Source organism: Aquarana catesbeiana, linkage group LG01 (genome assembly GCF_042186555.1).
Source record: "Aquarana catesbeiana isolate 2022-GZ linkage group LG01, ASM4218655v1, whole genome shotgun sequence".
Classification (NCBI taxonomy): domain Eukaryota; kingdom Metazoa; phylum Chordata; class Amphibia; order Anura; family Ranidae; genus Aquarana; species Aquarana catesbeiana.
Genome location: NC_133324.1, coordinates 883,185,244 through 883,207,699, shown reverse-complemented (window position 1 = coordinate 883,207,699; position 22,456 = coordinate 883,185,244). Strand labels below are relative to the sequence as shown.

Genomic DNA, 22,456 nt, shown 5'->3' with positions numbered 1-22,456 from the left:
ACATATACTTAGTGAAGAGACTAGCCTCAGGTAATACACAGAAATGCAACAAATTATCCTATATACCTTGTACGTCTATCTCCAATCCTCTCTCACCTACATCCCTTGAAAGTGCTGAATTTATAAAGCTTGTAGAGCTATAAAAAAAAAAAAAAAAAAAAAAAAAGAGGGAGTGGAGAGCTGAAATTACACACTGCAGAGCTCAGTAAGGGAGCTCTGGGAGCTGATTGGAAGGAAGGGACACACCCCCTTCACACAACACACAAGAACAGAGCTGAGGCTGTCAATCAGCTGGAGGTCCCTCCCCTGTCACCATTTTTCTCTTGGTGTCAGAAAAACTTGTCAGAAGCGATTCAAGCTGATAGCAGAGGAACGAAACAGCAGACAGAAATTGAGACAAGTACACACTATAGAGGGATATGCTTTCTTCATATTTCATGTCTGAGGTTTACAAACACTTTAAGGGTAGAGGAGGTGGGATGTAACATCAACCTTCCAAAGCGCATGAAGGCCTTTAGAACTGAAAAACAAGTTCATGTTTACCTTCCTTGTCCTCACCCTCCTCCGTACTATATGCTACAAAATGCAGGTTTACTTTTCTAGCTATTACCTTCAAAGACTTGGTGATGGTTTCTTAGTAGTGTCTGTAGGCCTCCACATTCATTCTTCAGACTCTGTAATGTCTCCTTGCCCAGGACATCAGCTACTTCTCGTATTGTAAGACATCCTGTTGGAAAGATAAGAGAAAATTATCCTTGCCATTTAGTGTTTTTTTGTTATACATTTTCATCTTTTGTATTAAGATTTTAAACAACAAAAAAGAAAAACATTGTTGAGTAGCACATTTGGGTACAAAATAGAATTGTCATCATAGTCAGTAAGGGAAATTGGTGACAACAATAGATGGAATATGATGAGGGGTTTGCTATGAACCCATGGAAAGAAGATTTCATACTTTAGCTTTGTATCTCTCAGAAATCATTCTTCTAAAAAGTGGCACAGTTGAAGCTAGCCAAAAAATCTCAAAACCCCATCATACGATCTCCATAACATTTACCAACAGCTATGTAATGTAAAGCTAACTATACATGATCGAATTGTACAATCGCCTTTACATACCAGTGACTATATAGTGCAAGTGCTGCTGCCTGATTGGGTACAAACCAAATGGGCTGCTTCTGTAAAAGCACAGTTTTGGTAAAGCTAAAGGAGATTGTCCAACCAGTTTGAAAGCCCAACTCTTGGAATTAAACAAGAACTACAATTGCAGCAGGTCCCTCCCCACTACATATTCTGTCTAGGGGGACAGAAGTGAGGTGTAATAACTTATCCCTCACTCCGGCAGGGTCCCTCCAGCAGAAAAAGTCTCTTTTCGAAGGTGTTCCTGGTCATTGCTGCCCTCCTGCCTCCTCCACGTACAATGCAGGTTTAATAGCTCTGCACTGTAGGTGGTGACACCAAGGGACTGCCCACAGCCTGGAGAACTGGAAGAAAAGGAGGAGCATGCTGGAACCAGGCAGAGTGGGTGTGAGGCAAGTAATATTGCCTTCTCATCTTCCCCTGGACCTAACGAGCATTTAACCATACTGCAAGGGTAGATGTTTTGTTGTCTTTAACACCCAATTCAATATGAAATGCACCACATAGCTGTTGAGAAAGTAAAGGACACTAGCAAAAATCAGTGGTATGCTGGGAGCAGGAGGGGTTATAATCTGCTGGGTCACTGTATTTTCAGTTGCTATTGTCTAAATACTCAAGCTAAATCCTAACCCAACAGTCTCTGAATTCCTGTGTCCTCAAACAAGAAAAAAAAAAAATCTCATTAAGTTTACCAAGACTATGCAAGACAAAAAAGGCGTCTGGAAACCTCTGAAATCAAAAATAAACAAGGCACATACAGTGCCTTAAAAAGTATTCATACCCCTTGAAATTTTCCACATTTTGTCATTTTACAACCAAAAACATAAATGCATTTTATTTGGATTTTATGTGATAGACCAACACAAAGTTACACATAGTTGTGAGGAGGAAGGAAAATTATAAATAGTTCCAATTTTTTTTTTTTACAAATAAATATTGGAAAAGTGTGGCATGCATTTGTATTCAGCCCCCCTGGATCAATACTTTGTATAACTACCTTTCGCTTAAATTACAGCTGCAAGTCTTTAGAAGAGAGAGTGCCCCAGATAAAAAGTTACAACTTATGTAGGAGGATTTGTTTAACCACTTCAATACAGGGCACTTTCGCACCTTCCTGCCCAGGCCAATTTTCAGCGCTTTCACTTTTTGAATGACATGTTACACGGTCATGTTACGCTGTACCCAAACTAAATTTTTATCATTTTGTTCCCACAAATAGAGCTTTCTTTTGGTGGTATTGATCAACTCTGCGGTTTTTATTTTTTGCTAAAACGAATAAAGACCAAAAATTAAAAAAAAAAAAAAAAAAAAAAAAAAAAAAAAAGGTTTTCCCTTTGTGTTTGTTATAACATTTTGTAAATAAGTACGTTTTCTCCTTCACTGCTGGGCACTGATAAGGCGGCACTGCTGGGTACTTATGGGTGGCACTGATAGACAGCACTGCTGGGCACTGATGGATTTAACTGATAAGCATCACTGGCAGGCATTTTACTTTTGCACTGATTGGCAGCTGCCTGGGCACTGATTGACATTTCCCTGGTGGTCTAGGGTGGCATACCTGGTGGTCCAGTGTGGTGGCCATCCCTGGTGGTCCTGGGCGGGCACAGAGGGGGAGCTGTGCTGATAGACAATCAGCACAGACCTGGCCGTCAGGAAAGCAGCCGATCGGCTCACCTCGCGTCTGTCAAGCACGAGTGAGGAAAAGCCGATCAACGGCTCTTCCTGTTTACATCGTGATCAGCCATGATTGGACATGGCTGATCACGTGGTAGAAAGTCTCTGTCAGAGACTCTTTACCTAGATCGGAGTTGCGGTTTGTCAGACTGAAAAATCGCAACAACGATCACCGAGATGCGGTTTGATATCCTGGCGACGTCCATTCAGGATATCGCAATTACTTTGCCAACTTCATACAGCGGAACCTTGGATTACGAGCATAGTCCGTTCCAGGAGAACGCTTGTAATCCAAAGCACTCTCACATCAAAGCAAGTTTCCCCATAGAAGTCAATGGAAATGAAGATAATTAGTTCCGCATTGACTATTATTACGTGCAATACCGCATGTGGCCAGAGGTGGGGGGCGCCAGAGAGCCTCGGGGACAGCTCGGCTGAACTCGGAAACACTCAGGAATGGAGTGTGTCTGAGTATTTCCGAGCATTTACGAACGGCTACGAACCGTTCCAAGTGTCTCCGGAACCACCGCAGCTCTGGCCAAATGCAGTAAAGCACCGCCCATTAGCTTGAATTCTGCTCATTTTGAGAGACAACACTTGCAAACTGTTGATCGTCTTTCAAAACGCTTGTTAACCGCGTTACTCATAAACCAAGGTTCCACTGTAGTGCTATATGGCGGGCGGCAAGTGGTTAATCTCTTTGTATCACATTAGGCCAGTAACTTCAGTGAGAATATTTAAGGGATTACAGCCACTCTAAATGATCCATTCATTTTGTAAGCAATAATACAGATCCTTATGCTACATAATGGTTGACAGATCTAAAAAGGACATTATACAGAGTGTATAGTGTATGGCCAACTTAAAGGAGATTGTACAATCAAGTTGTAATATGTGTGGTCAGCTTAAGAGGCTACTCACTCACTGCTACTCTGATAATGTACTTTTCTGTTTGGATTATAAATCTACTCCTTTTACTTACATGTCATATTTCCCACGTCTTCTTCCAATCCCCTTATGTATCACTCTCACTACAAGGATTCACTTATTTCATATCATGAAGGATGCAGTCAGGACAGTGTGAGCCCCCCCTCCCACTTGGATTAGTACTGGTAACAAAGATGGGGCACTGGGGAGATGTGGTCGGGTGGAGCCTAAAGACCCACTACTTCCTGGGTCAGTCGGTAGGTGAGCAGTTTCTTGATAAATGGCCTTTCATTGAGGACAAAATGCTATATATTGGTTTTTACAAGAATGCATTTTGCCCTTTATATGCTTTTTATCCTCTTTTGGACAGATGAAAAAAAATACTTAATATTTAATACAAAGATCTTACTCTGTTAACTACAGCTAAAAGGAAGAGACTCCAAAACAATTTATTCATTTCTCCTGGGTTTAAAAATATCAGATATGCGAGCTTCAGATCGGTCATGAATCTAGCATGCACAAGGACAGCACATTTTTTTACAAACATATTTTATCATTAGATTGTTATTTTGTATTTGGCTCTTTTTAAAAAGGTAACATATGAGGGTGGGCAAAGCCTAATGGAGATTCAGAGACACTAGTTCCCCTTTAGGTCTGCTTCTATTGTGATTGGACTGGTTGCACTCCACCTTTGCTAAAAGATAAATTATAAATAAACTTTATAATTCCAAAAACTTAAAAATAATGTGGCTTTTAGAGTTACACAAAAAAATAGGATTTTATTTTTCGTCACACTTACCTATAAAATCCTTTTCTTTGAGTACATCACAGGACTACTTGGGTTATACGCCACCTATAGGCAAATGGACACTGGTAGATCAATCAAATCAAACAGGAAGCTCTCCCCTATATAACCCCTCCTACACAGGAAGCACTTCAGTTTTGTAGCAAGCAATAAATTCCCAAAAAGAGGGGAGGGACCTCTGTGTCCTGTGATGTACTCCAAGAAAAGGATTTTACAGGTAAGTATGATGAAAAAATCCTATTTTCTTTATTGTAGATCACAGGACACAGAGCCGGTTATTATAATAATAACTACTTGGGACGTCTCAAAGCAATATCCTTGAGGGGAGGGAGACACCATCATAGAAACTGCCACCAGAGAAGGACCTACTCTGCTATTTTTAATACGCTGGAGGCCAAAGGCAGTATCCTCCATGTTGACATCCACCTGGTAAAAATCCTGTAGATGTATAACCAAAGACCAAATAGTGGTCTTGCACACCTGGGCCACAGATGATTGATGGCCCATGATACTCCCCCACACCTGGTAGAGAATCTCTCCCCAGGATAAAAAAATTGGATTTTGCCCTTTAAACCATAGGCATTATTGATAAACTGGCAGACCCACAGCTAAACATTCGACCTGGATGCCGCCTGCCCTTCCTGGGCTCTTCTGTGAGCACAAACCAGGATTCCTGACCTGTGTCGACAACTCAAGTAGATCCTGAGCGCCTGAACAACCTTTAGAGCAGTGGTTCTCTACTCCTGTCCTCAAAAACCCACTAATAGGCCAGGTTTGCAAGATAACTGAAATACATCACAGGTGATATAATTTGCTGCTCAGTGATTTCAGTATTCTAATCTGCATCTCCCAAAGGTAATACTTAAAATCTGGCCCGTTAGTGGGTCCTGAGGACAGGGAGTTGAGAACCACTGCTCTAGAGTATGTAGCGATCTTTCTGCTGCCCACTGTAGATTAGGAGAAAAATAAAAAGGCAAGACATTGTCCTGATTCAAGTGAAAACTAGAAACCACTTTAGCCAATAAAAATTGATGAGGATGCAACATCACCTTACGATGCGAGACCAAGAATGGCTCCTTGCATGAAAGGGCCACCAACTCTGACACTCCACTTAGTGAAGTGATAGCAACCAAAGAAGCCACCGTCCGAGATAAAAGGACCAACAGAATCCCCCGATTGGTTCAAAAAGTGGCCTCATGCAAGGACAGTCAAGATCCAATTCAAGTCCCAAGGACACAAGAATGGCCTGACAGGCGGGACTTTTCAAGTTACATGCTGTAAGAGACATGTATGAAACAAGGAGTGAGAAACAATGTCCTCTGGAAAAGAATGGATAGGGACTAACTCTGACCCTTAATGGTACTTAAGGCCAACCTCTTTTCCCCTACCGATTGGAGAAAGAAAAAGAAAATTCTCCACTCACATATTTCTGCGGGTGCCACTTCCTGGCTTCACCTCAGGCAAAAAAATATTTTCAAGTCCTGTAATTGAAGTTCCCCGAACTGGCTTGCAGGGGCTTAACAGTGCTCAGATACAGGACTCAAGACCATTAGGTCCCACTGCTGAATCTGGAAGAATATCGACCACCAATTTTTGCCCTGCAACACTCCGGGAACAGAGCCTTCCAGCAATCCAATGACTGGATCTTCAAGTTCCAGACTGAGAGAATGATCCTCTAACAAGACCTAGAGTAGGACTATGTAGGGAACGTGCTTTGACCTAAACACAGCTTCCTCCTATAGAAATATATTGAAGGAACCCCTGGAATCGACTGCTTTCTCTGCAAAGATTATTGAGGTAATGAGTATTGAGGTGTCTTCAGCAAGCCCAGCACTGGGGCTAGATGCTTTGTGAACCCTCCGGAGCTGTGGCCAACCCAAAGGGAAGATTCACAAAAAAACAACTTTCCACTGCAATTACAGAAATCTTTGATGAGCCTGGAAACAAACCGCAAAATGAAGACATGCGTTTACAGATGATTATGGACCACAAAATCTACCTCTTGCAGAGAGGTCTTAACTTAACAGATCTAGCCTATCTGAAACAGAAGGATGTTCAGCGGCTTGAGATCTTAAGATAGACCTCATGTCCCTATTTGGTTTTGGAACTGCTACCATTTAATTGCCTCACAATAATGAGCCCATAACTTCTGCTCCAAGAGCCAATGCAAGGCAAAAGACCGACTCCTCTATGGCAGACCCAGACAGTCCCAAGAGGTGCACTAAACCTACCAGGTTTCTGCTGGCTAAAGAAGGAGCAAACCACCTCAGGGACTGCCCTAAAAACCTGTGGTCTGAGATACTCTGACACTGCAGCCTCAGATGCCTCTTTTCAGGAAAAAAAAAAAAAACATACAGCCCCTGGTATTCCTGGGTAGTTTCCCATCCAAGTACTAACCGGGCTTGATTCGAGATTAGGCGCCACAGTGGCTTAGATACCCCTGATGCCATTGGTCCAACAGGAGACATGAACACCGCCAGATCACTTGACCTGAGGGTGGTGTACCTGCTTCCCCCAGCCGCCTCTCCCTTCTGGAGTCATTTAGCTAGTCTAACAGGTACATAATAAAGTGACTTTATTAGACAAAAACTAATATGTAGTCCCACAAGGATGCAGGCCTAGACAACGTTGGTCCATCGCTATACAACACAGTAGATATGCAAGTATGCGGATACCCAGGTAAGCCGTTATGTAGGTACCTAGGAATGCAAACACGCAAGTATAAAAGTATTCTTGCTGTTCATGCATTTACGTATGCAGTAAAATGCAAAAAAAAAAAAAAAAAAACCCTATCTATACAGTTTAATGTAAAAAAACACATATTTATACATGCGTTTATAGAATATGAATTTATGCACACGTGCTCATGCAAAGCATGTGTTTATTCAACATTTATGCAAGTAAGCATGTGTTTATGCAAAACATGCGTTTATGTGCAATCATGTGTATATAATTTTATATATATATATATATATATATATATATATATATATATATATATATATATATATATATATATAATGTCACGTGTCTACGCAGACACAAGTCTATGCGACATGTGTCATGTGCCTTACGCAGACATGAGTCTATGCGACATGTGTCATGTGCCTTATGCAGATATGAGCCGAGTCTATGCGACATGTGTCATGTACCTTATGCAGATATGAGTTGAGTCTATGCGCTTTATGCAGACATGTTTTTAGCAACCATGTGCTTGTAGAAAACATAAGCCTTCAACAAACATAAGCTTTTAGCAAGTATGAGTTTTAGCAAGCATACGTTTGTTAGAAAAAAACATAAGCTTTTTAGCAACATAAGCTTTTCGCAAACTTTTAGCAAGCATGAGCTTTCAGCAAGCATCTGGCAAGCATATACTTTTAACAAAACATAAGATTTTAGCTCAGTTGGCAAGTATGCACCTGCACCAGGCCCCATACTAATTTTGTGTCAGATGCACATTATTCTGGAGACACACCAATTTAAAGTGCACTACTAGGGGTGTATCGACTTACAGTTGTACAGGCCCCCCGGATTAAGCAGTAAGTATGCAGTATTTAATCATGACTTGCCTGGCCACACAATTCTCCCCTAGTAAATACTCACACTTCACTAGTATCCATAGGCTGCCGTTATGTTTCAAGAGGCCCAGCTGAATCTGCTGAGCATATGGACAACATCATGGCCACCCCTCCACTTCCTGCCTATATAGAAATAGGCCCCTGCACCCTCTAGTGGCCGGAGGAGAAACGGCAGCCCATACTCCTAAGAAGTACACAGAGCATGATTTCAAACAGCACACTGCCCCTAGGGGCTACTGAGAGAACACCAGACAGTCAGATTTTTTTATAAAACAAATGCAGACTTACCATTCCTGCTGCAGGACTCTGAACATAACAGGAGTCCAATCTTCACCCATCACAGCGATTTTTGTCATAAAAGACCTTCAGTGACTGGGTCCCCCTTGATGTGGAGTCCACTCTCCAGGACCTGTATAGCACCCTGCAGGAAAGCACCTTGGTCAGAACAAACACTGCACAGGGCATTACGCAGGGTCCAGCGCCATAAGGCTGCATTACAGGCAAAACCTCGAAGAATCTGCTCTCCTTCCAATGAGGCTCGGGTACCATCCATTTTAGCTGACAGCTCTTTCAAATGGATCCGAATGAAGTCCATGATTCTAAATAGAACCGTCCAGACCTTCAAGTATGCTCCAAGAGCACATGTATCACATCAGTGACCACCACCTTACAGACACTGGCAAAAAACTGAAGTGCTTCCTGTGTAGGAGGGGTTATATAGGGGAGGACTTCCTGTTAGATTGTTCTGAATTGATTTACCAGTGTCTATTCACCTACAGGTGGCGTTTAACCCAAGTAGTTGATATAATAACCGGCTCTGTGTCCTTTGATGTACGATAAAGAAAAGGCTTTTCTGCAGCAATGGAAGTTGCAACTAAAAATTCCTACTGGCCTCTCAGCTTTTGTTCATTACTTATGCCGCGTACACACGGTCGGACTTTTCGTCTACAAAAGTCCAACAGACGCCGACGGACTAAAGCTGGCTGGTAATCCAATCGTGTGTGGGCTTCTCCGGACTTTCAGCAGACTTTTTCAGCCTCAAATCCGACGGACTTTAGATTTGAAACATGCTTCAAATCTTTACGTCGTAACTACGACGGACCCCGAAATCCGCTCGTCTGTGTGCTAGTCCGACGGACAAAAACCCATGCTAGGGCAGCTATTGGCTACTGGCTATGAACTTCCTTATTTTAGTCCGGTGTACGTCATCACGTACGAATCCGTCGGACTTTTGTGTGGTCGTGTGTAGGCAAGTCCGTTCGTTAGAAAGTCTGCTGCAAGTCCGCCGAAAGTCCGCCGGAAGTCTGTCGGACAGGCTGTCGGACTTTTGTAGACGAAAAGTCCGACCGTGTGTACGCGGCATTACTATCCATCGGTCTCTAAAAGCATTACTTGGCAATACTGCACAGCAGAAAGTAGTGTATGTCTCTTATAATGTTGAAAAAAAGGCAGTTAACAAAAGGAAAAAACAGACAGACCATTAAAAGTATCGGATCTTTCCTTTAGAAATAGAAAGAAAAAAAAAAAAACACAAAATGTCAGAGAGCATAGCTCCCTACATCATCAAAAGGCGCTTGTAAAGTGGAGAGAACTTTGAAAGGAATAGGTCTACAGTGAGGGGAGAAGGTATCTCCTGCTGATTTTGTACGTTTGCCCACTGACAAAGAAATGATCAGTCTAGAATTTTAATGGTAGGTTTACTTTAACAGAGAGAGAAAGAACAACAAAAATAGAAGAAACACATTTCAAAAAAGTTATAAATTGGTTTGCATTTTAAGGAGTGAAAGTATTTGATCCCCTATCAATCAGCAAGATTTCTGGCTTCCAGGTGTCTTCTATACAGGTAACAAGCTGAGATTAGGAGCACTCTCTTAAAGGGAGTGCTCGTAAAGCGGAGTTCCACCCAAAAGTGGAACTTCCACTTATACGCTTCCTCCTCCCTCCGATGCCACATTTGGCACCTTTCGGGGGGGAGGGGGGAATGGGGACCTGTTCCCCACTTCCGGAGACAGGGGCGCGGCCCGATCTCCCAGAAGTTTGGCCCCCCTCCTCCTACCCCCGCCATCGGGCCAATTAGAAAGCACAGTGCACTTCGTGCATGCGCAGTAGGGTACCAGCTGTGAAGCCAAAAGCCTTCACTGCCAGGTTCCCTTACCAGGAATGGCGGCAGCATCACCCTGGAGTCGATCCGAAGATCAGCCGGGGTGCCGACATCGCGGGCTCCCTGGACAGGTAAGTGCCCTAATATTAAAAGTCAGCAGCTACAGTATTTGTAGCTGGTGACTTTTTTTTTTTTTTACCCAGGCAGGACCTCCTCTTTAATCTCAGCTTAATTTCTGTATAAAAGACACCTGTCCAAAGAAGCAATCAGATTCCCATCTCTCCACCATGGCCAAGACCAAAGAGCTGTCCAAGGATGTCAGGGGACAAGAATGCAGACCTACACAAGGCTAGAATGGGCTACAAGACCATCGACAAGCAGCTTGGTAAGAGGTTGACAACTGTTGGTGTGATTATTCACAAATGGAAGAAACACAAAACTGTTAATCTCCCTCAGTCTGGGGCTCTATGCAAGATCTCACCTCGTAGAGTTTAAATGATCATCAGAACGGTCAGGAATCAGCCCAGAACTATACGAGAGAATCTTGTCATTGATCTCAAGGCAGCTGGGACCATAAATCACCAAGAATACAATTGGTAACACACTACGCTGTGAAGGACTGAAATCCTGCAGTGCCCACAAGTCCCCCTGCTCAAGAAAGCACATGTACAGGCCCATCTGAAGTTTACTAATGAACATCTGAATGATTCAGAGGAGAACTGGGTGAAAAGTGTTGTGGTCACATAAGCCCAAAAATCAAGCTCTTTGGCATTAACTCAATTCGCCGTGTGTGGAGGAGAAGGAATGCTGCCTATGACCCCAAGAACACCATCTCCACCCACAAACATGAAGGTGGAAAGATTATGCTTTGGGGTGTTTTTCTGCTAAGGGGACAGGACAACTTCACCACATCAAAAGGGACGATGGACGGGACCATGGGTGAGAACCTCCTTCCCTCAGCCAGGGAATTGAAAATGGGTCGTGGATGGGTATTCCAGCATGACAATGACCCAAAACACACGGCCAAGGCAACAAAGGAGTGGTTCAAGAAGAAGCACATTAAAGTCCTGGAGTGGCCTAGCCAATTTCCAGACCTAAATCCCATAGAAACAATGTGGAGGGAGCTGAAGTTAGCAAATGTCAGCCTCGAAACCTTAATGACTGGGAGAGGATCTGCAAAGAGGAGTGGGACAAAATCCCTCCTGAGATGTGTGCAAACCTGGTGGCCAACTACCAGAAACGTCTGATCTCTGATTTCCAACAAGTACCAAGTCATATTTTGCGAAGGGGTCAAATACTCATTTCACTCTTAAAAATGCAAATCAATTTATAGCTTTTTTGAAATGTGTTTTTCTGGATTTTTTTGTTGTTATTCTGTCTCTCACTGTTTAAATAAACCTACCGTTAAAACTATAGACTGATCATTTCTAAGTCAGTGAGCAAATGTACAAAATCAGCAGGGATCAAATACTTTTTTTCCCTCATTGTACAAGACCCAAAGCCACCAAAGAATCATACAGTTCTGAGAGTAAACACAAGATGTTTATTTGCTCTATGCTAAAATTTACATCCATACACCACTTGCCGCCTAGTCTATGTATATACACCATATGTCCTGGGTGATTATGGTGGTTATCAAAATTTTCAGCCAGCGATCAGTTTTTATGTAAAAGTGATCCGAATGTCTCTATAGTCACCTAGATCACCTTCTTACAAGTGTCCCAGACTTTCCTGTTCCACTGGGACTGCTGAGAACTGTCAGGCCAGCTGCCGACAGAGGAGGAGAAGGAACATAAGTTCATCCCCCTCCACTGTGATGATGCCGGAAGCAATGAGGATTTGGTAACCTCTGGTTTCGATTCTTTGTTTACTGGCTATAAACGGTGAAGCAGCCAATCAAACTGGTCACAGTTTGATTGGCTGCTCTGGAGGGCGAGCGGGGGCATCAGGGGTCTATTAGACCCCAGATCTATCCATAAAGAGTAGCTGTCACTGTCCCAGCTATCACAAGGGATGATGTTCATTCCTTGTGATGGCAATAAAGTTGAATAGAAAAAAAATGTGAAAAAATAAACTTTAAATAAAATACTTAAATTTAAAAAATGTACACAGGTAGGTCCCGCACGCATATGTAAACAGTGGTTGCACCGCACATGAGGTACTGTCGCGAATGTCAGAGTGACAGCAATAATTATGTTTAACTCTAAACTGATAACCTGTAATAGCTTTTAAAACGTTGCCTATGGATCTTTTTTTTTTTTTTAGGCATTTTATTGTGTTTGTGTGCACTAAAATTCATGCAAGTGTATATTTTCCTAAAAATCTGAAAAATGGCTGTGCAGATATCATACAGCATAAATAAAAGCAACAACCACCATTTTATTCTCCAGGGTCTTTGCCATCGAAAAATATAAAACGTTTGGGGGTTATAAGTAATTTTCTAGCCCAAAAAACTGTTGATTTTAACATGAATATGAGAAATGTCAAAATTGGCCCGTTAGACGGTTAGACTGGATAGAGTAAGAACTTGGTTTTCAAATAAAAAAAAAAAAAAATTATATATATATATATATATATATATATATATATATATACACACACACACACACATACACATACATACACATACACACACACCATTGGTGAGATGATTTGAGCTTTGTGACATTATCCTGCTGGAAGGAGCCATCAGAAGATGGGTACACTGTAGTCATAGAGGGATGGACATGGTCAGCAACATCACTCAGGTAGGCCGTGGTGTATAAATGATGATCAATTTGTACTAAGGGGCCCAAAGTGTGCCAAGAAAATATCTCCTATACCATTACAAGGTGGAAGGATGGATTCCATGCTTTCATGTTGATCACACTAAATTCTGACTCTACCATCTGAATGTCGCAGCTGAAATCGAGACTCATCAGACCAGGCAATGTTTTTCCAATCTTCTATTGTCCATTTTGGTGAGCCTGTGCAAATTGTAGCCTCAGTTTCCTGTTCTTAGCTGACAGGAGTGGCACCCGTTGAGGTCTTCTGCTGCTGTAGCCCATCTGCTTCAAGGTTCAATTTGTTGTGCGTTCAGAGATGGTATTCTGCATAACTTGGTTGTAAGTGGAGTTACTGTTGCCTATCATCTCGAGCCAGTTTGCCCATTCTCCTCTGACAAGGCATTTGCGTCCACACAACTGCAGCTCACTGGATATTTTTTCTCTTTTGCGGACCATTCTCTGTAAACCCTAGAGATGGTTGTGTGTGATAAACCCAGTAGATCAGCAGTTTTTGAAATACTCAGACCAGCCCGCCTGGCACCAACAACCATGCCACATTTAAAGTCACCTAAATCCCCTTTCTTCTCAATTCTGATGCTTGGTTTCAACTTCAGCAGGTCTTCTTCACCACATCTAAATGCACTAAGTTGCTGCCATGTAATTGGCCAATTAGCAATTTGTGTTACCAAGCAATCAATAAAGTGGCCGGTGAGTGTATGCCATTTTTTAACTGAATGTTGCCATTCCATAATCTGAGATTTTATAAAACTGTCCAAAAATTCAAACACCACTTCCTTGTAATGTGAGCCTGGAGCAGCCTTTCTAAACCTCTAAGCATGGAGGAACCCTTGAAATAACTTTAAGGTCTCATGGAAAGCCCTGCTGATCATCGCTGTATCTACAACTGATGGCACATTGCCATGAACAGTATGTCAGTTGAGTTGTACCCCTAATACTTTTGGGTCATTGAAGTGCCCCTTTACATAGTCGGTGGAGACAGGCTCTCATAGATTGATAATCAGTGGAAGAGGAGCCCTTTACCTTGGCCAGTAGTTAAAATGCTCCTTACAGTGGTAGTCGGTGGAATAAATGATAGTTACATTGGCGGTCACTGATAGAAAAAAAACGAAACGGATTCCCTCATCTACACAGCAGAAGAGGATGGGTGGAGGAATCCCCCCCCTCCCCCCATAGTAAGCTGTTTGCTCTGGGGGCACTTGGCAGGAGGCAGGTGAGCGGAGCGCCGACGTGGGATGCGAGAAGAGGAGGATCCGGGCTGCTCTGTGAAAAAGCACTGCATAGAGCAGGTAAGTATAACATGTTTTGTTTTTAACTAACAAACACAAGGCTTTAATATTGCTTTTAATTTCTCTTCAAGCCTATTCTGGGTGAAGTGCGTCAAAGTGAGGGGGTCCTGGGCCGGGCTGGTCTCTGGAACAATAACATTTTATAAAATTCTGACTTCAGTAGGTGGCTGATCTTTTGCTATTGAGATACAGGAAGCATGGATGATCTACCCAGCTGCCACCTGCACCTCCAGGAAAACGAACAGTTGTGAGCTTATGAGGGGTGGCTTTTCCTGTTCCGCTATCAGGGTAACAAGTAGTAATTAGTACTTCCAAAGCCAAGAAACCAAAAGATATAATATGAGATATTAATGTTCCATCACTGCAACCTACTATATATACAGATAATTATTTTAAATTGGTTTTAAAGTCAGGTTTCTTTATCTTAATACATTCTATGCATTAAAAGAGAAGTATGTTTTTTTTTTTTATTTACCCATCATACTTACCTAGGTGGATGCAGCATCGGACCAATGCTGCATCTGTCCCTCTGCGCCTCTACGCTGAGAACCGAGCAACCAAAAATCACTGATGGCTCGGTTCTCTCAACTCCCCGAGCAGAGAGCTGCTGCCTGTCAGTCAGCAGCTCTCCGCTCTGCTCCGCACGCTCACTGGAGTGCTGGGCTGTGGTGGGGCGGAGGGTGGCCATCTCAAGCTCTCAGCAGCTCGCATCAGTCCAGGCACCTGGCGGATCCAGACTTTGTCGCGATGACGTGGTGCCTGGACTGATTCCAGAGATGTCAGAGAGTGGACCTCCGACCACTCTCTGCTGAAAATGGATCACAGGAGTGCAAAACAAATTGCACTCCTGTGACCCATAGGAGAAGCCCAGTCAAACAAGCTCAGGCTGGAATGCTTTAAGATTAAAAAAAAAAATCTGTGTGCAGCAGCCACCCCAGCACCCCCTAATACTTACCTGAGCCCCATCTCTCTTCAGCGATGTACACGAGTTTCTTGGCCATCCAGGAATCTCCTCCTGATTGGCTGAGACACAGCGGCAACTCCATTGGCTAACTGACTTTGACAGCAGCAGGAGCCAATCAAGAGAGGGGAGGGGGCAGGTCCGAACAGGGGCTCTGTGTCTGAATGAACACAGGGAGCTGTGGCTCTGCTCGGGTGCCCCCATAGCAAGCTGCTTTCTGTGGGGGCACTCGACAGGAGGGAGGGGCCAGGAGAGCCGAAGAGTGACCCGAGAAGAGGAGGATCTGGGCTGCTCTGTGCAAAACCAAAATGCACAGAGCAGGTAAATATAACATGTTTGTTATTTTTAGGAGAAAAAAAACCCCAAAAACGAGACTTTACAATCACTTTAGGCCCCTTTCACACAGGGCACGTCCATTTTTTACGGAGTCCGCTTTGCTCAGCAGGGGATTGATCTGTTGATCTCCACTGAGCAGGCGGATGACAGGTCCGTCTGCGCTCACTGCACAGAGATGGACCGGTCAGAGCCCCGCTGTCCTTTATGGGAGATCGAATGAAAATGGATCCGCCTGTCCATTTTCATCCGATCCGCCAGATGGATGTAAAATAGGACCACCATCTGTATGGATTTGGCGGACCGGAACAGATATCGGCGGATGTGAGTAGACATATCCCAGCTGAAATCCGTAACTCCATAGAGGTGAACTGAGCGCCGATCAGGTCCCCCTGAAAAACAGACAGGCGGACGTGATCGGACAGCATGTGTGAAAGGGGCCTTAAACCGCAGTTTAAAAAATGTACAAAATAAACAGATGTTGTTATGTTATGAAATAAAAGCACTATGTACAAATAAGACTATTCAGGGAAAAATCACTTTGAATGAGACAAATAGGCACTTACTGCCTCTGTTCCATGTTGCCTGTGTTCCTTTATCAATGACCTCTGGGTTCTCCTCATTGTTTAGATGTAGTAATAACTTTGCCACTTGCAGAACTACTTTATCAATGAAGTCTCTGGGAAGCAAAACACAGTTCCTAATCTGCTCGACTTTGTCCCTGGGCTGGAACGATGACAGCCACTTCCCATGTCCCGTTTCTGGATCATCTGGGGAAACATTGGAGCTTTCTTCTCCATTTGTAGAGTGATCACAGAGCTCATCATCTTCTCTGGTACATGCAGAGTCTGATGTATCATTAGAATGACTGGCTATGTACTTCTTCCTCTCCCTATCAATCTGTTCTTCCTTCTCTGGTGGGTAATTTCTTGATTTTCCAATAAGGCACACCTGTGATCAAGTCATTAAATCGAAACAAAAAGTATAATATATACAGGTGATAATTTACAATGATGTTATATTACTTTACCACAACTTTATAACGGTTTAAATAGATCATGGAGGTACACGGGGCATTAATCATCTGGAAACGGTTTGGCAGTTACCGGCTCGGCTTTCGGCCTGTGTGTACACAGCTCCCTCATATGACAGAAGTTGGCTTCTGTCGAACGAGTGTGCTGGAAAACCAGCAGTCAATCACCATCTGATCAGCACTTGCAGCCAATGGCTGCGGGCACTGACCAGTGTCCTCTGGTGGGTGGGTGGGTGGGTGGGTGGGTGGGTGGGTGGGAGGGTGGGGGGCAGTCCCCTTGTCAGGACGCAATAGAGATTGCTGTACTAACATTGCATAGCTAGTACAGCGACCCCCTTTTTTTTTGTTCAGCCGCTGGGTTGAGTGAAAAAAAAAACTGTGTGTGTACCAGGCTTAACTGCCCAGCAACTCAATTTATTTTGGGGGAACACACTCTGAGGTTTGTGAACACTTGGCTCTTACCTTCACTTCTACGCTTTCATTCTCCTGGAACATAGTTTCACATCATAAAACAATTAAAAACAAAAACAATCTGCCATTTACTGAAAGGGAAAGCATAGTCTAATAACTAAACTACAAGTTCCCTGATAAAATCTATTGTATTTGCCTGCACTGCAAGGACAAACTGCTCGTTTAGGTCTAAGGAAGAGTAAAAGCTCTTTTCCTTACCCGATTCTCCATTCCCCCATGCTCTGGTGGTGGACTGTCCCTTGGCATTCTCATGGATATGGATCTTACATTGGTCTTGATATCATCAGGACCTTGGACCTGCTGGAGAACAGAGAAGATGCTGCAGGGACGGGTCTAACAAAGTGGAGGAGCAGAGAAGCGGGTAAATTTACTTTTCCATGTCCCCTTGACCTAAACGAGCAGTTAACCCTTGCAGTACATGTGCAGAGAGAATTTTCGGCTTTCTTGGAGATGGGCTTTCAGTTCTAATAAATATCAGGAAAATACCATAGCATCTACAATATATCTACACAAGTAGCACAGACACCTTAAAGTGAAACGTTAGTCAGAAAATGAAAGCGGTTATAGCAGGTTAACTACTTGCCGATATACGTCGGCACAATGCCAGCGGTGGGAAAATGGGCGTACCTGTACTAGAGGTCGACCAATATGGGTTTTTCTCTGGCCGATGCCAAAGCAGATATTTAGAAATCGCGGTGGCCGATGGCCGATATATGATGCCAATTTTTTTGGGCCGATATATTAGGCCGATTTTTTTTTTTTTTTTACCCCTTCATCTCATAAAATCTAACAGTTAGACCCCTTTCACACTGGGGCGTTTTTCAGGCGCTTTTGGGCTAAAAATAGCGCCTGTAAAATGGCTCCCCTGCAGTCTGTGTGAAAGCTCGAGTGCTTTCACACTGAGGCGATGTGCTGGCAGGATGTTAAAAAAAAGTCCTGCAAGCAGCATCTTTGGAGCGGTGTGTATACCGCTCCTCCACCACTCCTGCCCATTGAATCGAATGCGCACCGCTGCCGAAGTGCCTGCAAAGCGTTTCGGCAGCAGCGCCTCAGGGGCGCATTTAACCCCTTCTTCGGCCGCTAGCTGGGTTATAAGCGCCCCGATAGCAGCCGAATAGCGCCGCTAAAATTATGGTAAAGCGCCGCTAAAATTAACAGCGTTTTACCGTCAACGCATGCCCGCACCAGTGTGAAAGCAGCCTTAAGTAATAAGTGATACAGAAAATTTTTTATATTTAAACATTTATTAAACAAAACAAACCTCCAATCAGTTCACTTGTATGTAGAATTTAGATTAAAAAAAAATAACTATATCTTAAATATTAAATACACAAAAACAGGTAATCAAAACTTTTGGACGAAAAAAAAATGGGCTAACTTTACTGCTTTTTTTTTTAATTTCATTAGTGTATTTTTTTTTAAAAAAATTGCGTTTGAAAGACCGCTGCGCAAATACCGTGTGACATAAAATATTGCAACAACCGCTATTTTATTCCCTAGGGTCTCTGCTAAAAAAAATATATATAATGTTTGGGGGTTCTAAGTGATTTTCTAGCAGAAAATACAGGATTTTTACTTGTAAGCAACAAGTGTCAGAAAAGATTTAGTCTTTAAATGGTTAAACTGAGAACTTCTCCAAGGAGTTCAGTCTATTGATAAAAGAACCTGCAAGAGATACAATGTATCTTCTTATCAGACTTGGCAGGCTGCCCAGAGGAGGAGAGAAGAAAACTTCAGACAACTTGCAATTGACTTCTATTACAGAAGTCATTTGCAAGTCCCGCTGAATCGGCTTTTTTTAATCAGCACAATCGGCCGATGCCAATTAAGTAAAAAAAGCCAAATATCGGCCGATATATCGGTCGACCTCTAACCTGTACGGCCCCTTTAATTGGCGGGGCTAGTCGGTGCGCATCCGCCGCGTACAGGGTGAACGTGCCCGATGTCCCGCGATCGTGTCACGGAGAGGCAGAACGGGGAGATGCCTATGTAAACAAGGCATTTCCCTGTTCTGCCTAGTGACATGACAGGGACCTACTGCTCCCTGTCATGTCAGTGGTAGACCACCCCCCCCCGTTAGAATCACTCCCTAGGACACACTTAACCCCTTCATTTACACAGTAATCCGTGCATTTTTATAGCACTGATCGCTGTATAAATGACAATGGTCCCAAAATTGTGCCAAAAGTGTCCGATGTGTCCGCCATAATGTCGCAGTCCCAAAAAAAAAAAAAAAAAAAAAAAAAAAAAAAAAACGCAGATCGCCATCATTACTAATAGTAAAAAAAAAAAAATAATAATAATAAAAATGCCATAAAACTATCCCTTATTTTGTAGACGCTATATCTTTTGCGCAAACCAATCAATATACGCGTTTTTTTTTTACCAAAAATATGTGGAAGAATACATATCGGCCTAAACTGAGGAAAAAATGTGTTTTTTTATATATTTTTGGGGGATATTTATTATAGCAAAAGTAAAAAATACTGATTTTTTTTCAAAATTGTCGCTCTTTTTTTGTTTATAGCGCAAAAAATAAAAACCACAGAGGTGATCAAATACCAAAGGAAAGCTCTATTTGTGGGAAAAAAAAAGATGTAAATTTGGTTTTGGTGTAACGTCGCACGACCTCGCAATTGTCAGTTAAAGCGATGCAGTACCGAATCGCAAAAAGTGCTCTGATCAGAAAGGGGGTAAAATTTTCCGGGGCTGAAGCGGTTAAACAGCATAGTGCTTGTGCTGTCTAATCAGTCCCTGTCTTTGCTGTAAAAAAAGCTGGTTGATCCTGCCTGTTCCCTTTTCCCTCTATGTATGATACCGTGGTCAGTGTACATGTCTCCGTCATGCCGCTGCTCTCCTCCCTCCCTGTCAGCTCCTGTGTGTGAGGCTGTGAGTGATCTCTTCCCCTCCCGCCGCTATTAGTAGCTAGCAGTAAAGTCAAAGAAAGGTTACTGCCAGAACCTCTGTTCTACTAAGCTAAATACCTACTAAAGCCTCAGATCTTTCTTTCAGATCTTTTCTGGTCGGTCACGTGACCTGCGTCCGCTCTCCTTCCCAGATCTAAGGGCTACAGCGGGCGGGGCTAAGCAGACAGCACAGCGGTCACATGATCTCCCGGCTGACATCAGAGGGAGATCTCAGCCCCTCCCGCTGTAGTCCTTAGATCTGGAGAGGAGTGCGGCCGGAAGTCAAGTGACCGACCAGAAAAGATCTGAACGAAAGTATTTAAAGGCATAATTTTATATGAACATGTACACTGTGTAGTATAGCTTAGTAGAACAGAGGGCCTGGCAGTAATTTTTCTTTGACTTTACAACCACTTTAAGTCATGCTAGATCACTTCAGGCTGACTATTTTGCATGTACCATATAGCTATGTAAAATATTAAAAATAAACACCCTGCTTTGCCCATGCTCAGTTGCTCTCTATTTTTAGGCACTGTGCTGAACTTGTAGAGGCTGATCTGCTGTCGTTCAGGGGCTCTGGTCTTCAACAAAATGGCACCCTCAAGCAAAAAGAACCAGGAGCAAAGCTGGGGGCAATTTACAGCACACACTATTTTTGCTAGCATAATCATTAATGTAGAATATAGGTTTCTTGCTAAAGAACATTATTTTTATCAAATTGTTATGGGTAAAGTTTCGCTTAAATCCAATTCCATGAAAAGGCAGATGGATCAAGATGTTGGTGCTACCTGTGTGGATATAAATGCGGTGGCATTTTTCTCTATTAATGAGACAGAAAGGGAGCAACACGTGCAGAAATAAAAATTCTTTTGTTAAGTAGGTTAAGGGAAGGCATGAACTTTTGTCAGCACATTTTCTTCAAACTTAGGTATTGCAATGGCAGCTAAGACGATCTGCAGTTCAAATGGAACAAATTGGACCTACAATAAAAGTAAAGTTAAATATTCTTCATATGGTATGGAATGGTGCCATACTTGAACACTTCTTGTCACAAGTCACTGAACTCATTTCTCAGAAGTTTAATATCCCAATACAGTCAACCCAGAATGGTGTCTATTTGGCAACACTGATCTCAGTGCATCGCTTTATGCTTACGGCTTTTCTTTGCTAGGAAAACTGATAATACTGATCTGGGTGGCCACAGTGGACTGGTCTCTTGTCCCAACTCCTGCCAACATCAGACCTCAATCTGAAGCTCTCATTTACCCTAACAATACTGACACATGCATGCTTCCATCGCACAGGTTTGCTTTTATGAATGACACATGATTGATGTTGTGTTTTAAGTGCTTTAATTGTCAGTACGCCTTTGCTGCAATAGCATGTTGGAACGTACTTCACAAAAATCCAACATGTCTGTTTTGTTTTTTTCAATCAGTGCACACCAAAGCAGCATGATTGTGTAAACACCATGCGATAAAAGGCAAATTGCCTTGCTCTTCTGTTAGGACTGCGTTTGGCAAACCAGACTAATGATACTGGTATGAACAAGCCCTAAGTGCTTTATCATTTTCCAATGAAATGTGTAGCACTGTTTGAATGAGAAGGTTGTCGAAGCCTGCCTTAAAGGAGAAGTACAGCCAAAGCTTGTTTGGCTGTAGCTCTCCTGTGGCTGAAGTCCACTGTCTGCTGACATCACAGAGCCAGTCCAGGCTTGAGAAAGATCACGACAATGGAGTCGGGATCCGCCCACATGCCTGGGCCCACAAGCCTGAGCCAGCCGCTCCCTCCACAGCCCAGCACTACAGTGAGCGTGGAGGGGAAGAGTAGGGAGCTGTTGACTGACTGTCAGCTCTGGGAACTCTGAGAACCGAGTGATCGGCGGTGTTTGACCGCTCGGTTCTCAGCATTAGAGGCTTGGGGGACAGATGCAGCATGGGTCCACTTAGGCAAGTATGATCCTTAAAAAAAAAAAAAAACAAGAACCCATATTTCTCTTTTAACAATTACCCTCTTGGTTGATGGAATTCTCAGACAATCTTCCTCCACACTAAAGCCACAATGAGTTCCAATATCGGTGACAAAATCCAGGTATTCTCTGTACTGAGTCTTCTTACTGGACTTTCTGTTGTATTTGCCATAGAAATTGAAGAAGCAGCAGGGTAGTACAAAGTAGCGGCAGGAGTAGGAGGACCTAGGGGAATAAATGCTAAATGAAGCCATACAAGATCTAAAATGTACATGTACACAAAAGTGAGGTCATTTGTCCTTAGGAGACAATCTGACCCGGACTCTGTAAACTGCCATTGCTGACCGGATAGGAAAATGCTAGTTGCCAGTTGACTAACCTCCATGCTCGCCATCTTGCTTTAATGCCTTAAATCACCAAATACAGAATAAGCATAGAGATAAGAATTACTTCTGCAACCTGCACACTTATCCCCAGACACTATTT

General features: G+C 43.0%; 1 protein-coding gene across 2 annotated transcripts in view; it reads right to left on the bottom strand.

Moving 5' to 3' along the window:
* The window catches only part of TRMT44 (tRNA methyltransferase 44 homolog), a 115,263-nt gene that overhangs the window by 24,356 nt on the left and 68,451 nt on the right, over positions 1–22,456 (bottom strand). For both annotated transcript variants that reach the window (XM_073610797.1, XM_073610804.1), the window contains 3 exons: positions 22,012–22,195; positions 16,158–16,542; positions 611–727 (listed from right to left, as the gene is read on the bottom strand). In XM_073610797.1, the coding sequence (XP_073466898.1) occupies positions 611–727; positions 16,158–16,542; positions 22,012–22,195 (686 nt within the window). The remainder of the gene's footprint in view (positions 1–610; positions 728–16,157; positions 16,543–22,011; positions 22,196–22,456) is intronic.